At 43.9% G+C, this 26,442-nt stretch overlaps 1 protein-coding gene across 1 annotated transcript in view; it reads left to right on the forward strand.

The window, feature by feature from the left end:
• The window catches only part of afg2a (AAA ATPase AFG2A), a 126,081-nt gene continuing 99,639 nt past the window's right edge, over nucleotides 1-26,442 (forward strand). Inside the window, exons 1-12 of the mRNA XM_085789221.1 lie at nucleotides 1-103; nucleotides 727-931; nucleotides 2,055-2,179; nucleotides 3,335-3,492; nucleotides 4,014-4,072; nucleotides 4,257-4,916; nucleotides 4,992-5,121; nucleotides 5,656-5,712; nucleotides 5,867-5,990; nucleotides 8,858-8,959; nucleotides 9,226-9,379; nucleotides 21,578-21,732. Of these exons, the coding sequence (XP_085645347.1) occupies nucleotides 757-931; nucleotides 2,055-2,179; nucleotides 3,335-3,492; nucleotides 4,014-4,072; nucleotides 4,257-4,916; nucleotides 4,992-5,121; nucleotides 5,656-5,712; nucleotides 5,867-5,990; nucleotides 8,858-8,959; nucleotides 9,226-9,379; nucleotides 21,578-21,732 (1,899 nt within the window). The 5' untranslated portion in view covers nucleotides 1-103; nucleotides 727-756. The remainder of the gene's footprint in view (nucleotides 104-726; nucleotides 932-2,054; nucleotides 2,180-3,334; nucleotides 3,493-4,013; nucleotides 4,073-4,256; nucleotides 4,917-4,991; nucleotides 5,122-5,655; nucleotides 5,713-5,866; nucleotides 5,991-8,857; nucleotides 8,960-9,225; nucleotides 9,380-21,577; nucleotides 21,733-26,442) is intronic.

Raw genomic sequence — 26,442 nt, forward strand, 5'->3', positions numbered from 1 at the left:
AGGTCCGCCCCGGACGTTGCATAAATACCGTAATAACGTCAGCTGCTGCGCCAAACTAACTCCCTTCGCAAATCTGATAATTCAACTCGTTGCTGCTACCACGGTGGGTGATTTACCGGGCGAACATTATATCCGAAACAATCGCCAATGTGTAATGTTTTAATCGGCTAGATAATCAACACACATGAATCGATTTTTAACTGGCTACAAATAAAATTGATGAACACCGCGCGCTGTGGCGGTTGGCGGGTTGTCTCCAAAATGGCGCCTGAGGTGAAGAAAAGCTAACAGGTTCAATCAAAGAAATCGTTGAAAACCTTAGAAAATGTTACGTATAACATTGTATATATGTGCCGAACTAACGACTGTGCCTTTATAATGCTTAAAATTCATCATGTTAAATGAGAAAAATATGTTTTGACCTTCCTATAAGAACGAAAAAGTAAATCTGTGTGATTTTTAAAAGGAGTTCTGCTTTTTTTTTTTTTTTCCCTTTCAAGGCTAGATTAGCTCCAAGCACTTTCGGTATTTTTTTTTCTAAATCAGGAACATAATATTTATTACAAGTAATTAAAAAAAACTACAGCGTAATTATTTTTAAAATACAAGTAATACAAAATTATTAATTTTCCGATGAGATTCCTGGTGTTACGGTAAAAATGGGGCGGGGCTTAAGGGCGAACCAGGAAGTTTGCAACACCGCTCCGTGTTTACACATGTTTGCAGTTTCACGTGGAGAATATTGTGACAATTAAAATGTCTTCTAAGAAAAATAAGAGCAAATCGAAAAAGTCGAGTGAAGGGGACGGTTCTCTGGTGCTGAAGGAGGGTTCACATGACTCCTCCAACCTGCAAACATCTGGACAGGACGGAGGAAGCTGCAAAAGTTCAAACAGCAACTCATTCACTGTCACGGATTTCATAGAAAAAGGTGAGATTTGCTCTACTCACTTATATTTTGCAGATGTGATTGGATATTAAAACTCAATGACTCTTTTGCAGTCTTTGATCCAGTTTTTAACTGAACATGAACCACGTTTTGAGACCAAACGTGGTTTTCATGTTGGATGATGTTCATTCAAACTGAGGCAAACAGATGACTTCTTCCACTGTGACAGTCTTTTAACTATTTAGTTTGTGCTGCATTTATTATCAACTGCAGCTCAGACTGTACCCAGAAATGGAGGAAGTATTCAGGTTAAAAGGACCAATAGGCCTACTTGCATGCATTATATTCAACCTGCAGAACAAGCAGTTGCAACAGTAAAATGATGCTTACATCAGTCTTCATTAAATGATACAAGATACAGATACAATCAGATTATTGGTCCAGAATTAATTTTACCCCTTTGAAATTTAAACACTTAATGAAATGCAACCACCTGATACAATTAGAGTGGAAATGTCGGGTTGATATCTGTGTCTAATATGGGTCTCATGGGTCTTGGCCAAACACAGCTTTAAATGTGTAATGCATCAAATGTAAAAGGTAGTAGAAATCATAGAACGGCTGTGGTAGTTGCAATAGAAAGCACAATGTAAATACTCAATGTAAAGCACTGTATTTCAAATTTGAGTGCAATACTTAGGGAAATGTAATTAGTTTCCATAACAGGCCACTGAAGCCTTGAATTAGCGTCTAAACTTTCAAAAGATTTGTGATTTTAATTGTGCACATGTGAGGACTTGATTTTCCCCCTGTTAACAAGAAGTGATCAGCATGAATGTGGTGAATGGTAACTTACAGCCAACATCCTGCTTCAGTGTTCTTCTGGTAAACTGTTTGCAGAGAAAAGACTTGAAATATTGTTAATGAATACTCCTAAATCAGTAGTTTAGCTTCAGCTCCAAATGCTGAATGAACCAGTTGATTCAGTAGCTGACTGGTTAATGACATCAGAGCCCATTTTCAGTATAGAGAATATGATCGTCTCTATCCCCATCATTAACAGTTGATCTACTGCCTTTAACTGCTGTAATCTCCTCTCTTATTGAAGGTTTTAAACACTTTCTTGAAATCCTGGTTTCATGTGTTTTTGTTAATTTCTTCACAGCCGATGACAAAACACCAAAAACCTGCAGATCAACTTTAGTCCAACTGGGCCTCAATTCAATGAAGTCAGCCGGAGTGTGCATCGGGAGACCGGTCCTCATGACGAGTCCCACAGGACAACAACAGGTGTCCTTTCATCTGGTTCCTCTCTCCTTAAGGCGGGTTTACACTGTACGATTTTGCCACGATTTTCTCGTCCCAGACGAGTCGCAGCCTAATTTGCATAAGGGATCGCGGGGTCGTGAGCATAATCGGGACGTATGGTTAGTGAGGCTCTGCGTCACGTCCCGACGTCCTAAAGACGAGTCGCCGACCTCCCGATTATTTTCTGACATGCCAGAAAATTTCTCGTCGTGACGGACAATGTATGGGGTCTTACGTCACGATTCTGCACATACGACAAGTTTTTACCATGACAGATTGTTTTAGCACAGAGCACAGAGCCTTTATGAACCTGAGTGTGATGCTGAACCTCGTCAGATGGAGTTAGAACGGGCAGACAGAGAGAGGAGGGACAGGGAAGTGACCAGCTGAAGTTAGACCACAGCTGTGACAGACAGGGTGACCGGGTGATGATCAGTAATGCAGCGCAGTCCGTGGTGGAAGATCAGCCCGACAAATGTACACACACTATCAATCAGCAATTGAGGACGATTATTTTTTCTTGCCGTTACAGTATAAAATAGCGAGCCTACACACCAGCCACTTCCACTGTGCTCTGGCTCCTGATCAGCTGAATTTTTAAACAAAGTGCAGGCGAGAGAGAGAACTAGTGAGGCTCCTCTGACAGCTGCAGGTGAGCTGCAGGTGAGCTACACGTCAGCTGGCTGGAGAGCGCCGCTCTCTCTCTCTCTCTCTCTCTCTCTCTGTGTGTCTCTCTCTCTCTCTCTCTCTCTCTCTCTCTCTCTCTCTCTGCAGCAGCGTCCTCGGAGGTGATGCGCGCTTTCTGTGTGTGTGTTTGTCGGTCTGATCTTCCACATGGACTCTGCTATAGGAACCAATATCAGGAACCAATGTCAATTTGAGGTTTACAATCGAGCAATTATAGAGCAGCACAAATCTCAGCGGCATCGCAGGGTAATCGTGGTGGAGAGCAATCGTAGAACGACGTGTAATTAGTGGGGGTCTGAGACTGATCTGAGACATAGGACTGAAGAGGGAAGCTCGTGCAGTTTGAGATGTGAACAGACGAATAGTCGTGCAGTGTAAACCCGCCTTTAGTTATATTGTTATTTCAAACCAGCACTGGCTAATGCATTAAACATATCTGGTGTGTTACAGGTGTGTTTGGGATGGCCCGTCGCTCCCTTCCCTGGTGGGAAAGTCGGTCTTCACAAACACATCCAGACCAACCTGAAGGTGAAGTCAGGTGGGGAGGTGACGCTGCAGCCGATAACAGGTCCTGTGCTTCGGGCTGAAGAGGTGGTTTTATTCAACAGGTAAAAATCATCTGGTTATCACTGGAGAATTGTACATAATGGATCAGACTACAGTGAAATTACATTTTGCCTCATATTATACATCATTTCATATTATCATTAGATGAGGAATGGTTTCACTTCTCATGTTGCAACAACATATCACCTCATTTTGTTATATCAAAAGCAGTTAAATTGATGCTGCCATCTGCTGGCTGTATGTGGCCACTACTGTTCAAATGTTCAGTGTTCAATCAGTATGCTCTATATTTTCTTCATCCTTTTCAATACATGTTTTAATCTACTGTGCGTCTTTGTTATTTCACATGTGAAGGTTTTTTTTTTGTGTATGTGTATTTCTATGGTGCTTCATCAGAATCTAAGTTGTCATTAGTTCATAATATAGTTTTGTAACCTACATTTTTTGTTTTGTGTGATGCTGCTGTTTCAGCCTGGACACCATTGTAAAGGAAATTGTACAGTGTGTGTGTGTGTGTGTGTGTGTGTAATTTATTGTCATATACATATGAACTCTTTCTCAGATCAAAAGACGACACTCTGGAGACAGATGAGTTCAAGAACTTCCTCCTGAGATCTTTGGGTAAGTACATTTTGCTGATTTTCTTCTATCAGATGTATCTCTTTTTTCCAGTTTATGTGTGAGACATATCTACTGTGATTTGATTTTCTATGTTCCTGCCTTTTTCTGTTTAATTGCTAATCTAATCAATCTACCTCATTTCCTGAGCTGGAATAACTGTCCTGCTTTGTTTCTCTTGGTCCAGTTGGGAACATCGTCCTACCAGGGAACGTCCTGTCTCTGTCCTACTATGGCCGGTCGTGCGGCCTCCGTGTCGAAGCCATCAGAGGGGAGGACGGTGTGACCCTGCAGAGACAAGCTCCTTCCCCAGGACTCGGCCCTGACACCGAGGAGTCCTCTGTGATCAGCTCTGCCCTGGACTCCACGTCGGCCGACCTCTCCCTGCAGCTCAGCATGCTCACGGTGGACGACAGGAACGCTGACGGGTCACCGGGCGCCCCTGGAGAGCCCGGTCCTGCAGCCAGCACCCCACGGAGGCCGATCCAGCTCTCTCCCCTCTCCCCACTCCCTTCTCCCTGCACGCCCTCCTACAACTCCCAGAATCCTCCTGCAGAGTCAGCGGAGGATGCTGTCGGTCAGGAGGAGAGCTCACACAAATTAGACCTGGCAGAGAAAATCCCCACAGCGCCCCCTGGTGGCGTGCTGAGCTCTGACACCTTCTACAGCCTCTCCTGCTCCACCAAAGTCAGCTTCAGAGACAGAGCGGGACAGGAGGCTCCGGACGCAGAGGCTACGAGGTCAAAGGTCACATACAGCATGATCGGTGGCCTCAGCAGCCAGCTGGACGCCATCAGAGAGACAATCGAGCTTCCACTGAAGCACCCGGAGCTGTTCAGCAACTACGGTAGGTTCAGGTTTTCACCTCATTATAATGTTCAGTGGTAAGTTTTCAGCTTATCATGAGCTGTTGTCAACGCAGGGATCCCCCCTCCCCGAGGAGTTCTCCTGTACGGTCCCCCGGGCACAGGGAAGACCATGATTGGACGAGCCATAGCCAATGAGGTCGGAGCTCACATGACGGTTATCAACGGCCCAGAGATCCTGAGCAAGTACGATCACTTTCATGTCCCAGTGGAAAATATATGTTTGGATTTTTATTCTGTTTGGGCAAAAGAATAAACAGAAGTTGGTTTATTCTCTTATATATTATTGATTGTATAAATCAACATAAAGAAACAACTTTATATTCAACCAAAATGGTACAGGCTGAAGCTATAAGCTTGCAACGCCTACCCTTTTCACCTATTATACAACTGGCAGATCACCCATTTCCTCTACTGGTGTTTTTTACAAAGATAATGATGCCATCAAATATTCTATTATATGAAATCAAACCATTAGTTTATATTTATCAATTATTTTGTTTTTGAAGAGACCTTTAAATCTCTGAAGAATTCATTCTCAAGATTGTTCCATACTCAGTATGCACCCTTTTACAGAAATGGATGTACATTTAATATTAGTCACAGTTCATATTTACAGCCTCTTTTTTCAGACATGTTTACAGCTTTGCCTGGCAACAAGTTATTATTATTTGATGTATTATTATTGTTATTGTTATTGTTATTATTATCTTTTTACAGATTCTATGGTGAAACAGAAGCAAAGCTGAGACAGATATTTACTGAAGCGTCTCAGAGGTAAAGCCCACATACGACCATCACTGTTACTCACATAGACATCATAGAAGAGAACTAATCCATCTCAAAATGTTGTGTTGAGACTCAGAGTTTTGTTTTAAAGTACAAAGCTGCGGATTTGACCCGTCTTTCATCCTGTCTCTCGGTTTGACAGGCAGCCCGCCATCATCTTCATCGATGAGCTGGACGCTTTGTGCCCGAAGCGAGAGGGAGCTCAGAACGAGGTGGAGAAACGAGTCGTAGCTTCTCTCCTGACTCTGATGGACGGGATCGGATCAGTAAGTTCTGCACCTGTTGACTCTTGTTTGTGTGTTTTACTTCTGCAAAGTTAAAGCCACGGACTCTCTCTCCACCACCTCCCTACATTTTAATTTGAGTTTAATCCATTTACCAAAAAGAGAAAACAATGTTTAAGAAGAATTTTATTGAGCATTGTTAATTTTCTTTATTTTTTATAGATATAGTGATTTAAATCCTAAATAGGAATTCTGTTAGCCATATAATATAACCATGAAGTGAAAATCTAATATTGTAGCACCTCTAGATTGACCTTTCACAGCACTGTTTTGAAAAATACTCCCCCACTGACTCCCCTGAACCTCCTCCTCCTCCTCCTCTTGAGCAAACATTTTCTATTATTTCTCCTCCATGTTTATTTAAGTTTCCCTGTTACTTCATCTGAAGCTGCATCCTCTCTAGACTAGTTAATCTAATCTCAAAGGGAAGATGTCTCCTCCTCGGCTTACATCATTTACACAATACGTCTGCACCGACAGTGTGAGTGATTATCGCCGTGTTAGACTGACCGACAGCTGCTCGTCCAGCACACACACGGCTTAAAGGGATAGTTCACCCAAAATTCTAATTTCACTCATATCTACTCACCCTCATGTCCACTAAGGGCCGGGAGAAGTTTCAGAGTCCTCCGTGCCTTCTCTGAGTTACCGGGGGGCTCCGTGCAGCACTGCATGTCCATATGACGGTTGCGAACGGAGCTCACTTTTCTTTGTCCAGAAAGACACACCAAAAAACATCCAAATACCTCCATAGTGCTCGTCTGTAATGTCCCTCTTGTATTGAAGTAAATAAGTATATGTTTTAAGCTTGTTTGTAGCAGAAGCTCCCAGCGCTGCTCTTCCTGGTCCGTCCAAATCTTGCGCGATTTGCATTGACACCCAGTTCACGGCTCTGCAAATCGTGCAAGATTCCGGCAGAGCAACACTGGGAGCTTCCGCTACAAACAAGCTTAAAACATATACTTATTTAAATTTTTTCGTAACAATTTCTCATGTTGGGGCTTCAATACAAGAGGGACATTACAGACGAGCACTATGGAGGTATTTGGATGTTTTTTGGTGTGTCTTTTTGGACGAAAAAAAGTGGGCTCTGTTCGCAACCGTCATATGGACATGCAGTGCTGCACGGAGCCCCGCTGTAACTCAGAGAAGGCACGGAGGACTCTGAAACTTCTCCCAGCCCTTAGTCGACAAAATTAGAATTTTGGGTGAACTATCCCTTTAAGAGTCAGGAAATGTCCTCAGTGGAAATGCAGACTGTCATGCAGAAACCATCTCCGCATCCTGCTGGACGCCCTTCACACGCCGTGGGCTGGACCTCCTGGGTGTCGTTCGTCCACTGATGGCTCATGATGAGAAAAAAGACACACACACACACCCAGTGGGAGCCTGGGAAAGAGATCACCTATGGTCACCATGACCTGCCAATTTGCCACAACTTTATCAGTGAAGTACAACTCTGTGTCCTCAGGCATGGAGCCCACATTTCAGCTGGTGATACTACACAGATGCATCGACTCCCTCCCTGCCTGCTCCTGTCTGTTTTCCAGACCAGAGGATCCAAGGTCATCACACTGATTGGTTCTAGGAATGCGCAGAGAGCACTTCCTGCTCCGCAGCGCAGCATTCCTACTTGCGCTGTAATTTATTTGTGTTTCAGTTCTGCCTGAAAGGTGGAAAAAATATCCCTCATCTTGCCGGCAGACCACCACCGCAGGAAACAAGTGGAGTTCAGCTTCGGACGCAGGCCAAACATTCTCTGAGGATTTGAAAAAATAACCAAACTCCTTAAGTACACGCAACACTGAGCTGTGGGGATGAAGTCGCAAATGTGTGGTCATGAAGTTACAGTAAATAGACGGATGTTTTACTAAGTGTAATTCCTGGTGTCCGCCTCAGCCAGCGCAGTAAAGTCACATATAACTCTACATGCTGGAGTTATTCCATCCATCTGTCCACACATATACTTTCATCTATTTGTGCAAGGTTGTGTAGAGTACAGATGCCCCCCCCCCCCAGCAGAGTTTTCCTGAGGTGCTTTGTGGCCTCTGCTGTGTTCTTGGTTTGACCCCAAGGCCTCCTACCAGTTGGACTTGCCTGCAAGACCTCCTGTAGCCTAAGGAGCAGCAGCTCTACTGTTGGCCTCCTCTGGATGTCACAGCTCATCACACTCTCTCCCAGACACCCAATGGAGGAGTTCAGGTCGCGCTGAGGCATCCGATACAGCAGCCTCGTTACTACTTTGAATCGGTTGGGATGAAGTTTCTGCCCAAAGTGAAGAAGGAGGTTTAAAGAGGAACTATGCAGGATTTCTAGCTTAACTATGCTACATTTTTTTCTTAATTAAACAGGTTTGGAGTTATTGTGATAGTTTAATAAATGACAATACTTGTTGCAAGGGAGAATGGAGGCTCTCTGCTTCCCACATTTTCGTCTCTTGGTTGGAAAACAACCCCGCCCCAGTGTCCCAGCTCTCGTCTCTGCGCACCATGACACAAACATGCCCTGTAATCTCTTGTTTATGACAGATAAGACTACACAAATATACACGTTGTAACATTGTATATGATGTATAACATTATGTAGCGCTCTATTGATTGATTTCTCACCAGCTTCGTTGTAAACAAATGCACATGGCCAGGAGGAGGGTTAGCAGAACAACCGAAAAGCGACCAAACTTGTATAGTTCCCCTTTAAGTGTCTTGTGGTCCGGTTCGGCAGTGAGAACTGGACTGAGCAGGAGATCAGCAGTTCATTCAGTATCTGTGCATCGAAGCAGCACAGTAATGACAAAGTTACATAAAACTATCTGCACTAAACTAATCTCCACTCTTTCATCTCCTTTCCAGGAGGGTCACTCGGGTCAGCTGTTGGTCCTCGGGGCCACAAACCGGCCCCACGCCCTTGACCCCGCCCTGCGCCGACCAGGACGCTTTGACAAAGAGCTGGAGGTGAGTCCCAGCAGGCACTGTGAGCAGGAGTAGCGGGTGAACGGGCTTAAAACTTAGAAAGATAGACCTGGCTTCGTTCAACACACTGTGTGAGTCAGTGATGAAAGAGTCGGTAGCTCAAACAACGATCACTGAAAACATGATCAGGCTACTGAGAAAAAAAACCATTGCCATGTTGTGAAATCCTGGAAGTTCCTTGAAAGTTTCCACCACAGTCGCTGGACGCGTAAATAAAACATTCTGTTCTGCTGTTTGGGTTTTGGCAGGTGGGAGTTCCTGGTGCAGCCGAGCGTGCAGACATTTTGAAAAAGCAGCTGAATTCGGTGCCGTGCAGCGCCACCGGCGAGGAGCTGACGCAGCTGGCGGATGCCGCTCATGGATACGTGGGAGCAGACCTCGCAGCTGTTTGCAAAGAGGCAGGCGAGTAAACACTGTCCTACTGTCGAAAGGCCACGTTTGTATGAAGCAGATGAAATCCAACAGTGTTTTCAGATCGGCGAGGGTTGGGTTTGAATATCGTCTGCAGCGTTTTTTCACGTATTTTCCCGCTCCATCACTACAATAAGTCTAAAAGGTATCTTATTATTAACACAGACATCAGATTAGTCACATGAAAAACATTTGATCATCCCAGATTTCTAAGTAGCCTCTGAAGAAGCAGCAACAAGTTCCCTAAACGCATCAAATCCCTGTCACTAGAAACACAGCTATAGGTTGTGATAAAGTCATGAAATCTGTATAATATAAATATGCCAAGGAGAAAAAAACATGCCCAACTCCTCAGAGCAGTTGCGAAACATCACTGCTGCTCTTCGCATCCTCTGCCTCTTTGCTCTCTTTCCCCTAAAACCAGCATCATTTGGGAAAATAAAGTTGCGCGTGGCAGCTCGCCGAAAAATGCTCGCTCACCATCTTTTAGTAGTTTGGTTTGCCTCACGGGCTCAGGCATCCGACCAACAAACAAATGGCACTCGAATCGCATTTTGTTATTGAGCATTGGCATTTTTCAGGCCTCATATTATTTTCCCTCTTTTGTCTCTGGACCCCACCTCTGCCTGCCAGGACGCTGCCCAAACCACAATTGCTATAGTGCCTTATTTCTTCCTAAATTAGTTTTTAACAATTATTTTTCGAAGTTTTCTTGGAGTCCGGACGTTCCTGCAGCTCCCTCCGAAAAAAAACGCACAGGGTCGGTCAACCATCCTTTGATATGTGCCAAGGAGGAAGTTTGGGAGTTTCTGTGGTGTTCAGATCCCAGTGAGAGAAACCACTGAAACCACCACTTGTTGTGAAATTCCTCTGCCCCCTCACCCCTGCCGCCACAAACCAATCCACCTCACATCCCCAGGACTAACATATCGGTTGTATATATGTGTGTGTGTGATTGTATGAGCACATGCACATTTAGTTTTTCTGTGTGTGTGCATGTGCATGTGTGACCCCATGTGCCTCCTGGGTGGTCCCGGTGCCTGGGGTACGTGGCGTATTGCATTTCCAGCTGAGGAGGGATCTGGGGCTGCTGTGCGGAAGCACTCCGGCGAAGAGCGTGATTTACTGTCCGCAGAGGGCCAGACGTGACTGGCAGTGTTTTCTGAGAAACCTCCTCGCGCCCCGGAGGGAGACAACAACCTCCTCAACCCCGTTGGACTCCGCTCGCTTCCCCCAAAAATCTCCAAACCCAAATCACTAGACAAACACAGGCTCCTCGCAAGAAACACCGCAGGAGAACCAGCAGCTTCAGAATTCATTTAAGGCTTTGTCCTGACGTTGCTGCGCTCTGTAGGCTCTTTCAGCCTCTAAATAAAGTGCAAATAAAATGCTAACGGATGTGAAATAGAAAACAAACACAGCTAGAAACGTTCCGGAAGTGCAACACGAACCTGTTTATCGTAGTCCGACCATTAAACTATATACTGTGAAGATCTAATTGGTTGATATTCACATTTCATTTCATTTTTAAGGCTCGTAAAAATACACAGATCATTTGCAACATTAAAGCTAGTCATCAGTTTTAATGTTTGATTGATGCATTTATTGTAGCGCGTATCCATCATTCATATATATGAAGAACAGTTAATATTCTGATGTTTTGACACTTTTCTTTACCCAGAATCATGACTATGTTTGACTGTACCTAAAGATGTAGGCAGCAAACCTGACAATCATGCAAATAGCAAAAAAATCAACTATTTCTAATACAAATTAATCATAGCGGGCGTGGTTAAAAGAGAAATACTGTGATTATCTGTCTAAATATCTAATTGTGCAGCGATTCAGCCTTTTTCTTTGATATCAACACATCAAACAGCACCACAGTAAAGTCACTGAAACTGCTGCAGCTCAAAGCTGCGGTGTCAGAATGAAAGAAAAGCCAAAGTTCTGTGATCAAACGGTGGGGTTGTTTGTTTTACTCAGATGTGGACTAAGAAATTAGTAAGAATTAATAACCATATGCATGTTAGATTCATGCAGCATCACAATCAGGTGACAACAACCAGCTTGTTGCTAACTTTCTGTTAGTGTGTGGTATTGTCAGTGCTGTTTGTTGCAGAGCAGGTGGTGCACAGTGCTGCTTTTTTTGTTTTGGTGAACAACACAGACAAGAGCAGCGAGAGTGAAACACGAATCAAAACACCAAGCAAGGAGACTGAAACGCTTTGCAGCTCGGAGTCGAGCGGTAATTATAACTTTACAGGCACCGCTTCACATGCACCTAATCATTTGATCCTTTGTTGATAGAAGGTGCAAAACAAAGATGAATAGATGTAAATAGGAGTTTGACTGCATGTGTGTGTGTGATAGAGAGAGGTTGATTATGGGTGAGGACCCCCCACACCCCCGGCCCCTTCACCAGGGCCCCTATACCACCACACGTAGCTTAAATACACACAAACAGACACATGCAGCCACACAACAACACACTCATGTACCCACAAGTCGATCTGTGTTTTTTCCTTCTTCGCTTTCATTAAAAAAAAAAAAAAAAGGAACAAAAGCCGAAGAGGCACAAAAACACATCAAGAGAAGGAACTGCAGTTGTTTCCTTGTGCTGCTCAGGTAACAATGAGCTGCTGCAGGAGCGCACTCTCCGACGCACCGCTTCCTGAAAAATAAAATAAACGACTACATAACGACGGCTGCGACACACTCGGGTCACGCACACGATCCCCACCTTGCACAGCTGCAGAGGAGCATGCACACATACACATACACATGAGGCGGCATACACAAGAAGTACATCGTGGTGGTGGTAGAGGGAGGTGGGGGGTTCACATCCTGCCCTCTAGCACAATACCAACCTGCTTATAGATCAGAGACTGTTTAAATCAATTCTTCATCTGTGCTGAAGGGCAGAGGGCAGCAGCGTCAGGCCCAGTGTTGGTTGTGCATTTCTTTTCTTTGTGTGCGCACAAGAATGGATGGAAATCTTGATGTCATTAGGGAAGTTTGTTGTTTGTCCACTCCGACTCGCACCGAGCCCGCAGAAACAACTTCTTGAGGACAGATGTGTTACATAATCAGCACTTTAATTACAGTTGATCACGGGTCGGCCGGTTTCAAATGCAATGTAATGTAATGCAAGAGCGCACTCATACCAGATCCATTAAAGACTGTTTCATTGAGGTCACTTCAAATCCCCTTTTTAAGCCGCCGCTGAGCGCCCAAATTATTAAGAAAATCTGCTCTTTACATCATACGCACTGACCGAGGGAATCCAGGTTGAACGCCGTGATCCTTTAATGAAAGGAAGGATTTTTAAACCTGGAGAGGAAAAACTTGAAACTTGAATGCATCCCGTCACTGGTTGATAGAAATGTACCCACTCTTTCTCAGAGAGATTTAACATAGTATGATGTAATACTTCTGTTTAAAATGAAAATAACTAGAGCTGGTTTTCCATTAATTGAATAGAGTCTGTACTATTCAGTTAAAGATGTACATTATCTATGCTAAACTAAAGGAACAACCATCATAAAATGTCCAAATAAGGAGTCAGGACACCATGAGACCCCAGGAGAAGACGGGTGACGTGGCTTTCCCCTGCTTTCCACTCTTATTAGTATGTATTTATTATTCATTGTTTCTGAAAAGCTCTAATGTATGACTCCACCTCTGCCTCTCTGTAGGTGTTAGACTGGGCTGATATCTGGTGACTGTGAAGGTCACAGCATCTGATTCACACAATTTTTATTCCAGTGACACATTATGCTCTGTGGGGAGAGGCCTCTGCTTATTATTTAAATCTCCACTCATTAGCATCTGTGTCAACTGTCCTGCTCTTACACTTAAAAGAACAGGTAATCATTTCTGATCAATTATTTTTAGATATTTAAAACCATGATCTAACTTGTCTCAACAGAGAGGTCAGGGTGATACAGTACAGACCATAACTATTCCAACTATAATGGCTGTGCTGTAAGTGACCATTTGCTCAGTGCTTTCTAAGCTTTTTGATGTATGTATCATGAGCAGCTAAACCAAAGGGTGACATTTCACTCTAAAATTGCTTCATTGAGATGATTTTACTTTGTGAAAAATCATGTTAATTTTGCAGCAGAAATGTTTAAGTGGTAGTTTGTTGTATTTGAATCATAATTTAGAATTAATTTTGTCATTGCACAGTAGCGCAACAAGATTAAAAGATAAAACCTGCAAGTGCAACGACATAGAAACAAGACAGACAACAAACAATCATTCAGTTATTCAACAGTTATGTATGATCCTGAGTATGCATTTGAATAAAGTGACAGTGCAAGTGCATTGATGGCTAGCAGGGTAAAATATAAGAGAATATTTATAAAAATAAAAGTAAATACATAAGAAATATGTATATAATGATATAACAATAGGGTGTCAGTTCATATTTACATTAAGTATTGTAATGGCTTTGGGATAAAAGCTGTTTTTCAGTCTGTTTGTTTTGGTCTTGATGCACCTGAGAGGTTTGAATAACATCAAAGTCTTTGGATAAAGTACCAGTACATGTCTGCCCAGCACTGTTGTATCTCTAAATAGCGACCTCTAGTGGTCAAATGTTATATTGCTGAGGATGTAAACAGCCAAGCAGAGCAGCTATCAGTGAGGGCAATGTCAGTAGAGAGGGTAAATACTGACCCCAGTTTGCATTCACTGATCTAAACTTTGACACCAAAGTAAAATGAACCAATGCAGAGCTTTTTGGAAAAAAATCCAGCATTTTTTTGTCTGGATTCTTAAAAATGTCCTGTTTTGGTCTTTCTAACCTTTTGAGTGCAGATTTTACACGTTGCAGAGACAAACAACCCGCCACAGTAAAACCACATCCCTCCTTCAGCCCCTTCTGCAATTGTGGATTCTGACCTTCAATCAAACTCACTCCTCCGTGTCCGCTCGCCGTCCTCCGTCTCAGTCACTGCGTCTGAAGTAGACATGGCTTTCATCATCGTTTCTCACAGGCTGACAGATTTATGTACACACTAAGACGATCTACTGGACTGTGTTAGTCGCAGTCTGCACGCCAGCAGGAGCAGCAGTGGCGGCAGCGTTCCTGATGTATCTGATGTAGCTCCCCGTCACGTCATTCTGCCCGGGCTCTCTGTCAGACGAGTGTCAGCACGGAGCGCTGTTACTGGACGGGCTGACATGGATAGAGTCGTTGTCGAGGGACCGTGTTTTATTGCCTGTCAGGTGCAGAACTGCAGCAACAGATGTTTGCTACGTGAAATATATAGTCAATCATTTTTACGCTTAATATTTAATGTTTTATGTTGAATAGAGAGTGTAAAGGACTTAACTTTCCTGTAATTTGATAAGACAGGAGCATAGATGAAATAAACTAAATAACAATAACTGCAGTAACTTGAACCACAGAGCTCTTTCCAAGGGTTTCCAGGTTCAAAGAGTCATGAGATACAGTAAATCTGATGGGACATGAGATGATTAAAAGGTCGAGACAGAGAGACAGATGTCTTTGCTACCCTAATCATTGTCGATTTTCCACCAATTAAGCTTTTATCTAATGAAACACTTGATCATTTTTCCACACCAGGCCTCTAATAAATGAAACGCGCTGTGAAGGAAGAGTCACGCTGCAGCAGCAGTAGTAGTGGACAACTTTAAGTAGACAATGTTTCCCTTTGTGGTCATAAGCCAAATTGTGTTGGAATTTGCAGACTGGGATCAGTTTGGAGCATTTATACAGACAAAGCCACAGCTGTCTGTTTTCTAAAACCTGTAAAATCTACTGTGTATAACTGTATATGGAAGAAAAAAACAACCAGGCGAACAAGGTGAAGGGCCGATTCAAACAGTGGAGACGCAGCCAGCAGACGGTGTTGTGTTTATGTATTTGCGCAGAATCACTGAAAATATTTTCGTCCACAAAGGCGCCGATTTCTTCTGATCTCACTTCTCCAGTCGTTGCGTTGTGTTGCGTTGACCCTGCTCCCACCTCAGCACAGACTACACAAAACAGCTTCACATAATGAACCCCTCCAGGTGTTTTTTTCGGTGCAGCGTTGGAAACCATCATGCGGTCTTGTGGAGCCTCGCGGAGCCCGGGCGTCTCTCTGTCGTCCTGTTGGCGTTCAACTGATCCTGGTGCGAGCAGATGACTCATTTCCACAGTCTAAACAGTGCAAATTGTGTGTGTGAGCGCACAGACGCTTGTTCGAGTTTTTTTGTACGCGGACGCATGTGTGCGCGCGTGCGTGTGTGCGTGTTTGGTTTGTGCCACATCCGGACACACTGTTTACAAGCCTCTCTAAACAGGGGAAGCCCACTGGAACAAAAAGAGCCAGTAAAATTGATTATGCAGAATAATAAACACACAACTCTGCGCTGCGTCTGCTTGAAAGCTTTTTGCTTGAGCCTGTTATTTGACTGAGAAAGATCAGGCTCGATATTTAGCATCCACTTCTCTATCTTAGACTAAACGGCTTAAATGATTTACTCGGTTAAATGTGAAAAGTGATTTGCTTAGTGAAAAAATCCCACCCCCAAACCTAAATACTCAGTACTTGAGTGTTTTTAAACCAAACCCATTGATCTTCCTGGGCCGACAGGACGCAGGAAACAAGTTACTCCGCTGAGGAGGAGGAGGGGGAAAAAAACGGCGGCAAAAATGAGCTGTGTTTTGTGTGTTTGACATAAATTATGCTGTGCAAGACTAAATGGGCCAAACAGTGCTAAATGCTCGCTGATGTTTACAGCCTGGCCTTGCCTTATAAAGTGCTTTTCCCAACTCATCTGTCCTTTTAAAGACACTTCAGGAATTTCAGGACGGGTCACATAAATATCAGTCGGATCAGCATGTGAAGTTTATTTGAGGCCTCTGTTTATAAAATCCGGAAATGTGCTGCTTGTACTCCTTAACCCCGGCACTTACCTTTACCCAGTGACAGCTGTGTGTGTGCTTCTTTGTGTGCGTGTGTGTATGCCTGCACACATTTTCCGCATGTTTGGAGTGTGTGAGCACGTGTGTTTGTCTTTGTCATCGCTGTGTGTTTGTGTGTGCGCACTTTTAAGAGCACATATTATTGCGGTGTTTCAGCTCCGGGAACAGATGTTGGGTATTGTAAATACAGGTGCAAAAGAAGTGCTCCGGAAGCCCCGGCGAGTAATGAAAACGTTCCTGTGGTTTTGTAATGGTGTAATGCCCAAAGTATTTCACAATTCATCTGAGGACAGAGCCGCTGGAGAACTGCTGCAGCTCCGGTGGCTCGAGGGAGTTCGGTGCAGGGGGAAAAAAAAAAAAGAAGCACAACATTAATGCAAAACACAGCCCTGGGTTCTTTCCTGTTGAAATGCGAAGGTGCTGACGGACTTCTTTTGACACAACTTCCTGGTTTCTGAGGGTGATGAGCTGTTGTGTCTTGACACTGAAGATCTGTGAGTTTTACCTTTTTTTGAAGTCCCGTACTGGAACTTAACCCCCACTTCCTGACTCATTTTTTCACCTCATCACTGGAAGTTAAAGGTCCCATATTGTGTAAAGTGAGAAGTCCATGTCTTTTTTTGATCATAGAGCAGCTCCAGGCTCCATAATTGATACTGTGAATGTATCAAAGCTTCAGGCCGCAGAGAAATCCACACAGTCTGTTTTCAGAAACTGAGCCTTATAAGGAGCTGTTGGCACTTCTGTAACTTTGTGATGTCACAACAAAGCCCAGCCCACCTGAATCCACCATCCAACCTTGTAGCATTTAGTTTCTCTGAGTGTTATTTTTATTGATTACTTAGAAAACAGTCAATCAGATCCTAGCACTTTAACAACACATAGGTTTTTTAACTTATGTATTCTATTTATTGCGAATGTTGCACAGAGGAACATTGATATGTTACCTTCTTTGTGTGCCTTGTCTTTGTATCTGTTGCTGCTGTGACACCGTGAATTTCCCCCTCAGGGATCAATAAAGTTCTATTCTATCCTATTCTATTCTCAATCAATCAAAAGTTCAAGTTACTTCAACTTACAATGACACCGCAAGTATCTTTCGCTTCCAATGTTTTGTATTTAGAGGTTTGATTCTCTAGTAGAAGGAGCCAGTTTGGTGTGAGGGTCAGCGGATGTGACCCCTGAGGAGAAGGCCTTGATTCAGTGGTGGTGGTGGTGGTGGTGGGGGTCTCTTGTGAACCCACATAATTAAGACCATCCTCGTTGGAAAAACCACAAATGACCGATCTCCTCCATGCTCCCTGGTCAGTTCCAGTTCTTCCTCTTCTTCCATCCATACCTAGTTTGGATACGAGTGTGATGTTTTGCAAATGTGCATTCTTGTACATTTAGGGGGCCCTCAATTCCCTCTAGATCGCTGGTGAATTCGAAGCATTTTGGAAAGACAGAGTGCAAAGAAAGAGAGAAAGAAAGAAAGAGGAAAATGAGTCCACATAAGGTTCAGATTAAATTGTGTTGTGTTGCCTCTTTTTTTTTTTTTTTCCTCCTCCCTTCCCATCGGATGTTTTCATAACTAAACCAAATGTGTGCTCGGAGTCAGCCAAGAGCAGTCAGGAGAGAGAGAATCCCTCAGGCAAAATGTTAAAGTCACGTCGTTGAATCAAGTTTCCGCTGCCCTCCGGGTGTCCATGCTGGACTCGGAGATCTGCGGCTTATGAACCTCCATTCCCCTCTGGTCGGGGGCCGTTTTTTTTTTTTTTCTCTCTCTCTCTCTCTGCAAAGCTTTTCATTACCGCTGGCAATGTGTTAGAGTCACTCCAGACAGATTCAGATGATTCTTACTGAAACATTTATTAAACATTTGTCAGCTGCGTTTCTTCAGCACCACCATTGACTCGACCCTTTAAAGCAGCAGCCTGTCTGTGCTTTAGGTGCTGAATTGAGACATGGCAATAACGTTTTCAGCAGAAATAAAGTGAGGTTTTACAAAATGATCGTGGAAAAAGCAAAATGAAGCAGCATATCTCAATCTCGTAGAAGTCGAACAGCATGTAGACATGCAAAACCTTTGAGTTTTAAAGGGATAGTTCAACATTTTGGGTGCAAGCTATTTTTACGGCGGAGCACAGCCGCAAGCTGCTCAGAGCTACGCTACGGAGGCTAATGGGAATTATTGGTTTCCTTCATCAAACTCATAAAATACACAATCCAACAACTCCAAACGCTCTCGTGGACAAGTTGTGACCTGCACATTCACCACGCTAGGAGATAATAATGGAACGTTACGAGACAGAGTTGTTTTCGAGGTAAATACAGAGACTGCTTGCTGAAAAACTGTCCCTGAAGGCAACGCGAATCAGCGGTTTTGCATGAATTTACCTCTAAAACAACTTTGTTGGATTGGAGTTGTTGGATTGTGTATTTGATGAGTTTGATGAGGGAAATCAAGAAATCCCATGAGCCTCCGTAGTGTAGCTCTGAGCAGCTCACGGCTCTGCGCCGCCGTTCTAAAAATAGCTTGCACCGAAAATTAAACCTACTCCTAAAACTATAGGGATTATGGCAATGGGCCAATTTGCCAAAATGTTGAACTATCCCTTTAAGCTATTTTTGAGCAAGTGGTTTTAGTTTTTTTGCCCTTTTTAATCAAACAATCTGTACGAAGTGTCCTTTTATGTCTTAAAACGAGATCTAAACACAGCAGTTTTTATTCTCAGCAGTGAAGGAGGTTGCGGCCTCCACCTTCACAGGGCAGGCAGCTGATGGTTTGGGGTTTAGTGCAGATGGTGTTGTGGCTGGTGCTCCTCATCTCCCTCCTCACCCCAGCTTCCTTCCACATCCTGTCCTGTCTTGCCTCGTCGTCCCCTTCCACTCTCAGACCAGATGTTTTTGTGCAGCCCTAAGCAGCAGCAGCAGCTCCTCCGGTCTGAAGTATTAACGCAGACGAAGAGCCGAAGCGGCGGCCAGGTGGAACGATCGGGGATGGTTGGTCCTCTGGGGGATGGAGAGCGAGAAGGAGGGTGGGTGGGTGGATGGGGGGGGGATAGAGAGCGAAAGAGCGAAAGAAAGACATCATACACCGGGGAGCCGGGACTGGGGAACACATTGACCTCGGCTTGGCGTGCTCACAGAAAGCAAACCTGCTTGCATTAATTGTGCTGCTCCCTCTCCTCCTCTTCTCTTCTCTTCCTCTCTGTCTGTCTCTCTCTCCGTCTCTCTGTCTGTCTGTCTGTCCGTCCCTCGCCTCGTCGGACGGGTCCTGGAAAATATAAACAGGATGCAGTCTTGTCTGATCGTAAATCCCCTCTCGTCTGCACCCTGGCCCCCAGCCCTGGACCACGTCCGTTCCCCTCCAGCCCTTAGCCACCCCAACTCCCTGCCCCACATCCCCGCCCCCCCCTTTTTTTTTTAGCTCAGAAGAGGAAGCCAATAGTTTATGTGTATGTGTGTGCGTCTGTGTGTGATGTGTGCACATGTGCATCGGGAACGGTTTGTGCGTCTAATGTACTGTTACCCAACTCCGGGCTTGGAAAACGTGGGTTGTGGGTTGGTTTTGTAACTACTAATCATTGCCCACATTTAGCATGTAATTCACTCAGAGAGGACCTGTCTTCCCACCTGCAGGGGTTAAATCTGCACAGCTGGATGCAAGCTGATGTACACATGGCGTTTTTCTTGCCTTTTTCCTTTCCCATCAGTTTTTTTCCCAGATGATCGCTGGCAATATTGCAACCAGACCTACAGTAAAGTACCTGCAGAAAGTGAGCGAGTCGGGTGAAATTACAAAAATGAAAAAAAAAAAAAACAACACAAAAAGGTTTCCTGTGCACTTGACTGACACTCTGAGTAACGTTTACAGATTTGTGTGATGGTTGAAATATTCAGATTTAACTATTCTGGCTTAGTACAGAACACAAATCTGACAGAACGTCAACCATTGGCCTCCGCTTTCCTAGTTTTTTTTTTCTCAGCAGTGGTCAGCAGCTAGGTCCAACCGAGGGGCAGGTTTTTCTTTAAAACCCCTGGAAAATTGGGTCATTGAGAAAACACAGCACTAAATTCACATAACACTCAATCTTTAACTACAGTTTCACAACCTGTAAATGATGCACAGTGCACACAGTTGGATTTTAAGGTCAGTTCAGTTATTTCTTTTTTGCATCCAAATCTGGAGACTTGTATCTCTGACTTTTTTTTTTTCTCCGCCAATTATCTCCTGACGCAGTTGCTCATCTTTTCTACTGATGAGTCAGAGATTATTGTAACAATGCTCCAGCTGTCACACTGTGCAACTGTTATTAACACGATACAGGAAGAGCATGCCTGTTTGACAAGCTTTCCTGTAAATGAATGAAATCTTTTTTTTTTCTTTTTCTTTTTTTTGGTGTGTGTGTGCGGATGCCCTCTTCTTTACAAGTGTGTGTTGCACTGTAAGTCTGCACTCATTCATCACCTCGGCATATTGCAGAGCTGTCTGTGCCCAGACTGTGTCTCCCCCAGATCAATCTGCAGTGCTCTCTCTCGCTCTCTCTCTCTCTCTTTTTTAACAAGGCTCAACAAAGGCTCATTCTTGATATTGACACATCAGTGTTTGTTTTGCTGTCGTCTTTTGGTTCCAGTGCAGGAGTCTCTGGAGATGCGGGTATTCAAACCCTAAGCGCTTCAATTACACTTCCCTTCCCTTCGGCCTACTCTCCTTTCTCCAAAATAATGCAGGCCCAATTATTTTCACCGTCAAAAGGGGAATTAGCGTTCATTTTAAGATTTGCATTTGCTAGGCGTGTATCATCACAGCGTGTACAAACCTGAATGTTTTCAGTACAAAGTTGGACTGAGTGCATGTGGGTTTGGAATCAAAAACCCTCAAGCCACAATGACACTAACGCTGCTTCTTTAGGCAAACAAACACCACTTTTATATCCTTTTTATGGCTCAGCTCACAGGCCTTTGTGTTGTCTATATGATTCACCTTTTCTGTTGTAGCATCTGAGACCCAATCTCTTTTTTTTTATGGGACAACTGGTACTTGTTTTTCTTGGTTTTTTTTATAAACTTTGCCGAAGACTGATGACTCCTTTCCATCTCTTTAAACCATGTTTTTCTGGAGTGTAACTTTTGTTCCATGCTGTGTCCAGACGGATCAGGATTCATTGTATATATATTTTCCTTTTTTACTTTGTCAATTTATTTTCCTCTCTGGTCCGGGGAGACACATCTAACATGTGTAAATCCACTTTCTACAGGTTTGCATGCACTGAGGCGAGCGCTGGGAGGGTCCCACCGGCCGTCAGACCAGGAGCTGATGGGGACAGTGACCGTCACTGTGCAGGACCTCCAGTGGGCCATGTCCGTGGTGAAGCCCAGCGCCATGAGGGAGGTTGCCATCGACGTCCCCAAGGTACCGTGAACTCTTCAGTGCTGTTGTTAATTTGTTCATGCAAACACATTATCTCTCTCTGTTTTTAGACCAGTAGCAAAGCCAGACACCTAACTTTGTTTTCAAACTCGATAAACATTACAAAATGCCTTTCCCTTGGTTTAACAATGTTGGAGTTTTGGTGCTACCTTATTACATGAATGGAGCTGTAAACAAGTAGCAGCATGCAGCTTTTTTGTTTGAACAATCAGCAGCGTTACGCACGGCAAACTTTGCCCCAATACTTCCAGGACCATTGTACAGTATTACCCCCAGGAAAGGGACTTGGCAACAGGATGTATGTCAGAAGAGCTGCATTTAGTCCTGGTTGAAATGCTGGTAAGGTTCCCTGAGTTCCTGAAATGGTTCCTGGAGTGGAAACAGGCCGTAAATGTGAATGAAGGGCTGTCTGCAGTTAGTGTTCAAGGAGCAAAAGAAAAGACATAAAATTGGAAAATTGATGCTTTCCAGGCCCAGAAAATGACAGATAGAGTTCCTCCATCTTGCCAAAGTTTGTCTGTGTTTCTTATTAAGTCAGCCAAGAGGAGAGTAAGAAATGCAGCTGGTCAAAAAAGAAGTAAGTAAACAAGTCAGAAAAGTTTATTAGCACCTTTTTCTGGAGGAGACATCATTAAGAGCATCGCGATAAAAAGTTATGATTTAAGAGTCATTAGCCGGTGCAGATCATCAGCTGCTCTTGACCAAAGCAACAGTTTAGACAATTACAAAAGCGTGAAATATGCAAAAAATGACAATAATTAAAAATGCATACAACAAAAGATGCAAATCTCAAGCTTAAAAAGAGTGAGTGAGGTTTAGGAGCCAAACACACAGGCTGCAGTCCCTGTTCAGACGACCTGAGCTGATGTAAAACCTGCAATAGCTGATAAAACATCCAAATTTAATGGGGAGACCATGTAAAGAAATCAAGATTTATGTTACATAAGACTTTCTGAGGACTCCTACAACAGCTTTTTTGGCCCCACAAGTGACCAATACAGAAGATGTCCAGGGAAGGACAGAGGAAAATACATAAAAAAGAGAAAAAAACAAAAAGAACATTTGGTTTTGCTTCAGCTGGAGCTCAGAGCTTCATGTCATGGACGAGTCAGGAAAAAAAAAAAAAAATCATGCCAAGGGGTGAAAAAAAAAATCATTAAGAGACACATGGACTGTGTGGAGACCCTCCCCTCACATGCCTGCCGAGTTTATAGCATCATCTTTAATGACACAATCTGTATTGGATCCTGTGCTCGTAATCAGCATTCGTTGTGTCTCGGCTGCATTCAACCTCGCCGTGGCCCCGGGAGGAGGAAGCAGACTGGTTTACATCACGCACGTCTTTGCTTCATTTAATGCACAAGACAAATTTATAACCCAAACACTTATCACCACAAGAAAGACAAAAAGTTCATCAGCAGCAGAAGCAAAAGCAGCCATGCACCCCCTCCTCCTGCACCCCCCCACCACCCGCCACCCTTTAATGTACATTCAGAAAATCCCTTAACTACGCTTTGGACCACTGACCACTGAATCACCAGCACTTAAAGGAAGGCTGGGGAAGAGTGGAAATGACCCTGTGGCCATTTTACCCTCCGCTGCAATGAAGATGAATCACTCTGCTCTCAGCGAACGGAGGGAGACGGGGAGGGAGGGAGGGAGGGAGGGAGGGAGGGAGGGAGGGAGGGAAGGAGGGATGAGAGGACAGTGGTGAGACTCCAGGATGTTTTGGAGTTTGCATGTGCAAGACATAACGGACAGGAAGAGGGCTAACATCATCCTCCACCGGTAATTGAAAGCAGATCGGGTCGCTGACGGTTCCTGCCAGCAACCAAAAAAAGAGAAAAAGGAGAAGGAGAAAAAAGAAAAAAAAGAAGAAGGAACGTCCTTCCTATCCTCTCACCCCACCTCCCCTCACCCGCCTCCCCCCACCTCCCCTCTCTCCTCTGTGCTGCAACACTCTGCGCTGAGCTCACCCAGAGACGTTCAGTCCTTGTGGCCGGTTCCTGGAAACAAGAGAGAGGAGTGAGTTTTCTTTTTTTTCCTTTTTTTTTATCCCCCTAGCACAGCTCAGCTGAAAGGCCGGCCGCAGAGCCCCGGACTTGATTATATCCACATGAGTGCAAACATTTGTTTCTAATCCATTTTATATAAGAAACTTCCAGTGGTGCCGGATGAATACACGCCTCGAGTTCCTCGGAAACGCTCTCAGATCACGTATCTGGAGATTTGAGTTTTTACAGATTACGCCTCTCGATTTATGTTATATTTACATGTAAATAAATTCATTCAATCTTAATCCTTTGTTTGTTTTGTGACAAGGCATTCTTCATCTTTTTTGACTTTCTCTTTTTTTTTTAAACAATCATCTTCCACCCTGCAGTCTGGCTTTAATATTATCATTTGGCAGCTCTATAACAAGCCCATTTATTCCTCCTTTTAAACCTACTCCACGTCTCCCCTGAGTTTTCTTTTTTTTTTTTAAGTCTGAGAAGTCCCCCGCACCCTCCTCTCAACCCCCATCAAAGGGCCCGAGCCTGAGAGGCCCCTTGTAAAGTTCAGAAAACAACAGTAAAAGATAATAACTGAGTCTCGTACAAAAAGGAAGGGAAGGAAAAAGAAGAAGAAGAAGAGGAACGTGGGGAAAAACACAGCACGACCAAGTGTGAGTCAAAACATTGCCTTCTAATTCCACTGACAAAATAAAAGCACCTTTCAATTAATGACTCTCTGTATTGTCATTTCTTACAATGACTCCATTAAGTCTGCAGAGCTCGTGCCAGAAAGAGGGCGGACGATGAGACTTCACAGTGTTGCGCTGCTGCACATCTGCGTCCTCGCTGCAGAGAAGCAGAGTGATTTGTATTCAGGCGACGACCAGGTCGGAGGATGTTGTCAGTAAACTGGAAAGCTGGAGGCCTTTAAATCCCCGACGCCACTAAATCTGGTTCAGATAGCAGAATGAGACTGCGCGTCTTTCTAGGCATCGTCTGCCCCCCGGGTGTGTGAGTGAGTGTGTGTGTGTGTGTCTGTTGGGGTTTGTTTACTGCTCTATATGATGTTATATACCATGAAATGATAGGAATCCGTCTGCTGCGTCGTCGACCACATAAAGACGAGGTGTCATGTCACAAATCATAGAGATGTTTACTAGAGTGTGGTAGAACACACACACACACACAGAGCATGTGACGGCCTGTTACACACATTAGGAAGTACATGATCGTTAAGTCTGTTGCTGTAGCCTGTTGATAGAAGACGATCATTAACCTATAAAAGCTTTAGCTTAAAGGGATAGTTCAACATTTTGGCAAATTGGCCCATTGCCATAATCGCTATAGTCTTAGCAGTAGGTTCGTTACCTTTAATTGTTGGTGCGAGCTATTTTTAGAACGGCGGAGCAGAGCCGTGAGCTGCTCAGAGCTACGCTACGAAGGCTAATGGGATTTCTTGGTTTCCCTCATCAAACTCATCAAATACACAATCCAACAACTCCAAAACGCTCTGGTGGACAAGTTGTGACCTGCACATTCACCACGCTATGAGATAATAACAGAACGTTACCAGACAGAGTTGTTTTAGAGGTAAATTCATGCAAAACCGCTGATGCGCGTTGCCTTCAGGGGCAGTTTTTCAGCAAGTAGTCTCTGTATTTGCCTCAAAAACAACTCCGTCTCATAACGTTCTGTTATTATCTCATAGCGTGGTGAATGTGCAGGTCACAACTTGTCCACCAGAGCGTTTTGGAGTTGTTGGATTGTGTATTTGATGAGTTTGATGAAGGAAACCAAGAAATCCCATGAGCCTCCGTAGCGTAGCTCTGAGCAGCTTGCGGCTCTGCTCCGCCGTTCTAAAAATAGCTTGCACCGACAATTAAAGGTAACGAACCTACTGCTATGACTATAGGGATTATGGCAATGGGCCATTTGCCAAAATGTTGAACTATCCCTTTAAACCAGTTTCCCTCTTTCGCTGACAGAAACTCGAGTTCATATTAAGTGCACATTGTTATTTATTATATTCAGTTATACTGTTTACTTAAAGTGATTCAGCTACAAGCAGAGACACTTTTCAATATTGTTGTTTTGTGTTGTGTGTTCAAGGAAACTCCAGCTTCTGTTCATTGCTGCAACAGCAGCCACTCTAAACAAAGGAATTACATTGATGTCGTCCTGTTGTCTGTGTTTACTTAAGATCCGTCCTCTGCCATGTTTACAACTTAAAGCACAACAGTTTCCAACTCGCTGAGTGTCCTTGAATGCACCGGCGACCATGGGAGTGAATGGAGATTCAAATATGAGTTCAGTCTGATTATTAATAATGAAAACAGTCTCCTAAACACATCACAAGTGTGTAGATTTATAGTCATCGACGAGACCGTCTCAGCTTAAGGTCCACTTACTAAATCTCTTGTTCTAGAGCTTTCAGCTGTCATAACACTGTCTTCATCAGCGAATAGAGTTTGCTCAGTTGTTAAGAGGCTGTAGATACTCAAACATCTTGAGCCCTGACTTCTGGTTGATCTTGGCGTCTCTCTTTTGGCGAAGACCACGTGGTATGGTTAAGAGTCAGAAATAAGTGTGGCCCTTTCGAGAAACAGGGGACTTGAACTTTCTGGGAAAACACGAAATCTGCAGCAGTGACGAAATGCCGCACTCATCGTAGCTGGTAAATAATAACTTCCGCTCCCGC

The sequence above is a fragment of the Trachurus japonicus genome, chromosome 10 (genome assembly GCF_045865225.1).
Source record: "Trachurus japonicus isolate A0001 chromosome 10, Traja_1.0".
Classification (NCBI taxonomy): Eukaryota; Metazoa; Chordata; class Actinopteri; order Carangiformes; family Carangidae; genus Trachurus; species Trachurus japonicus.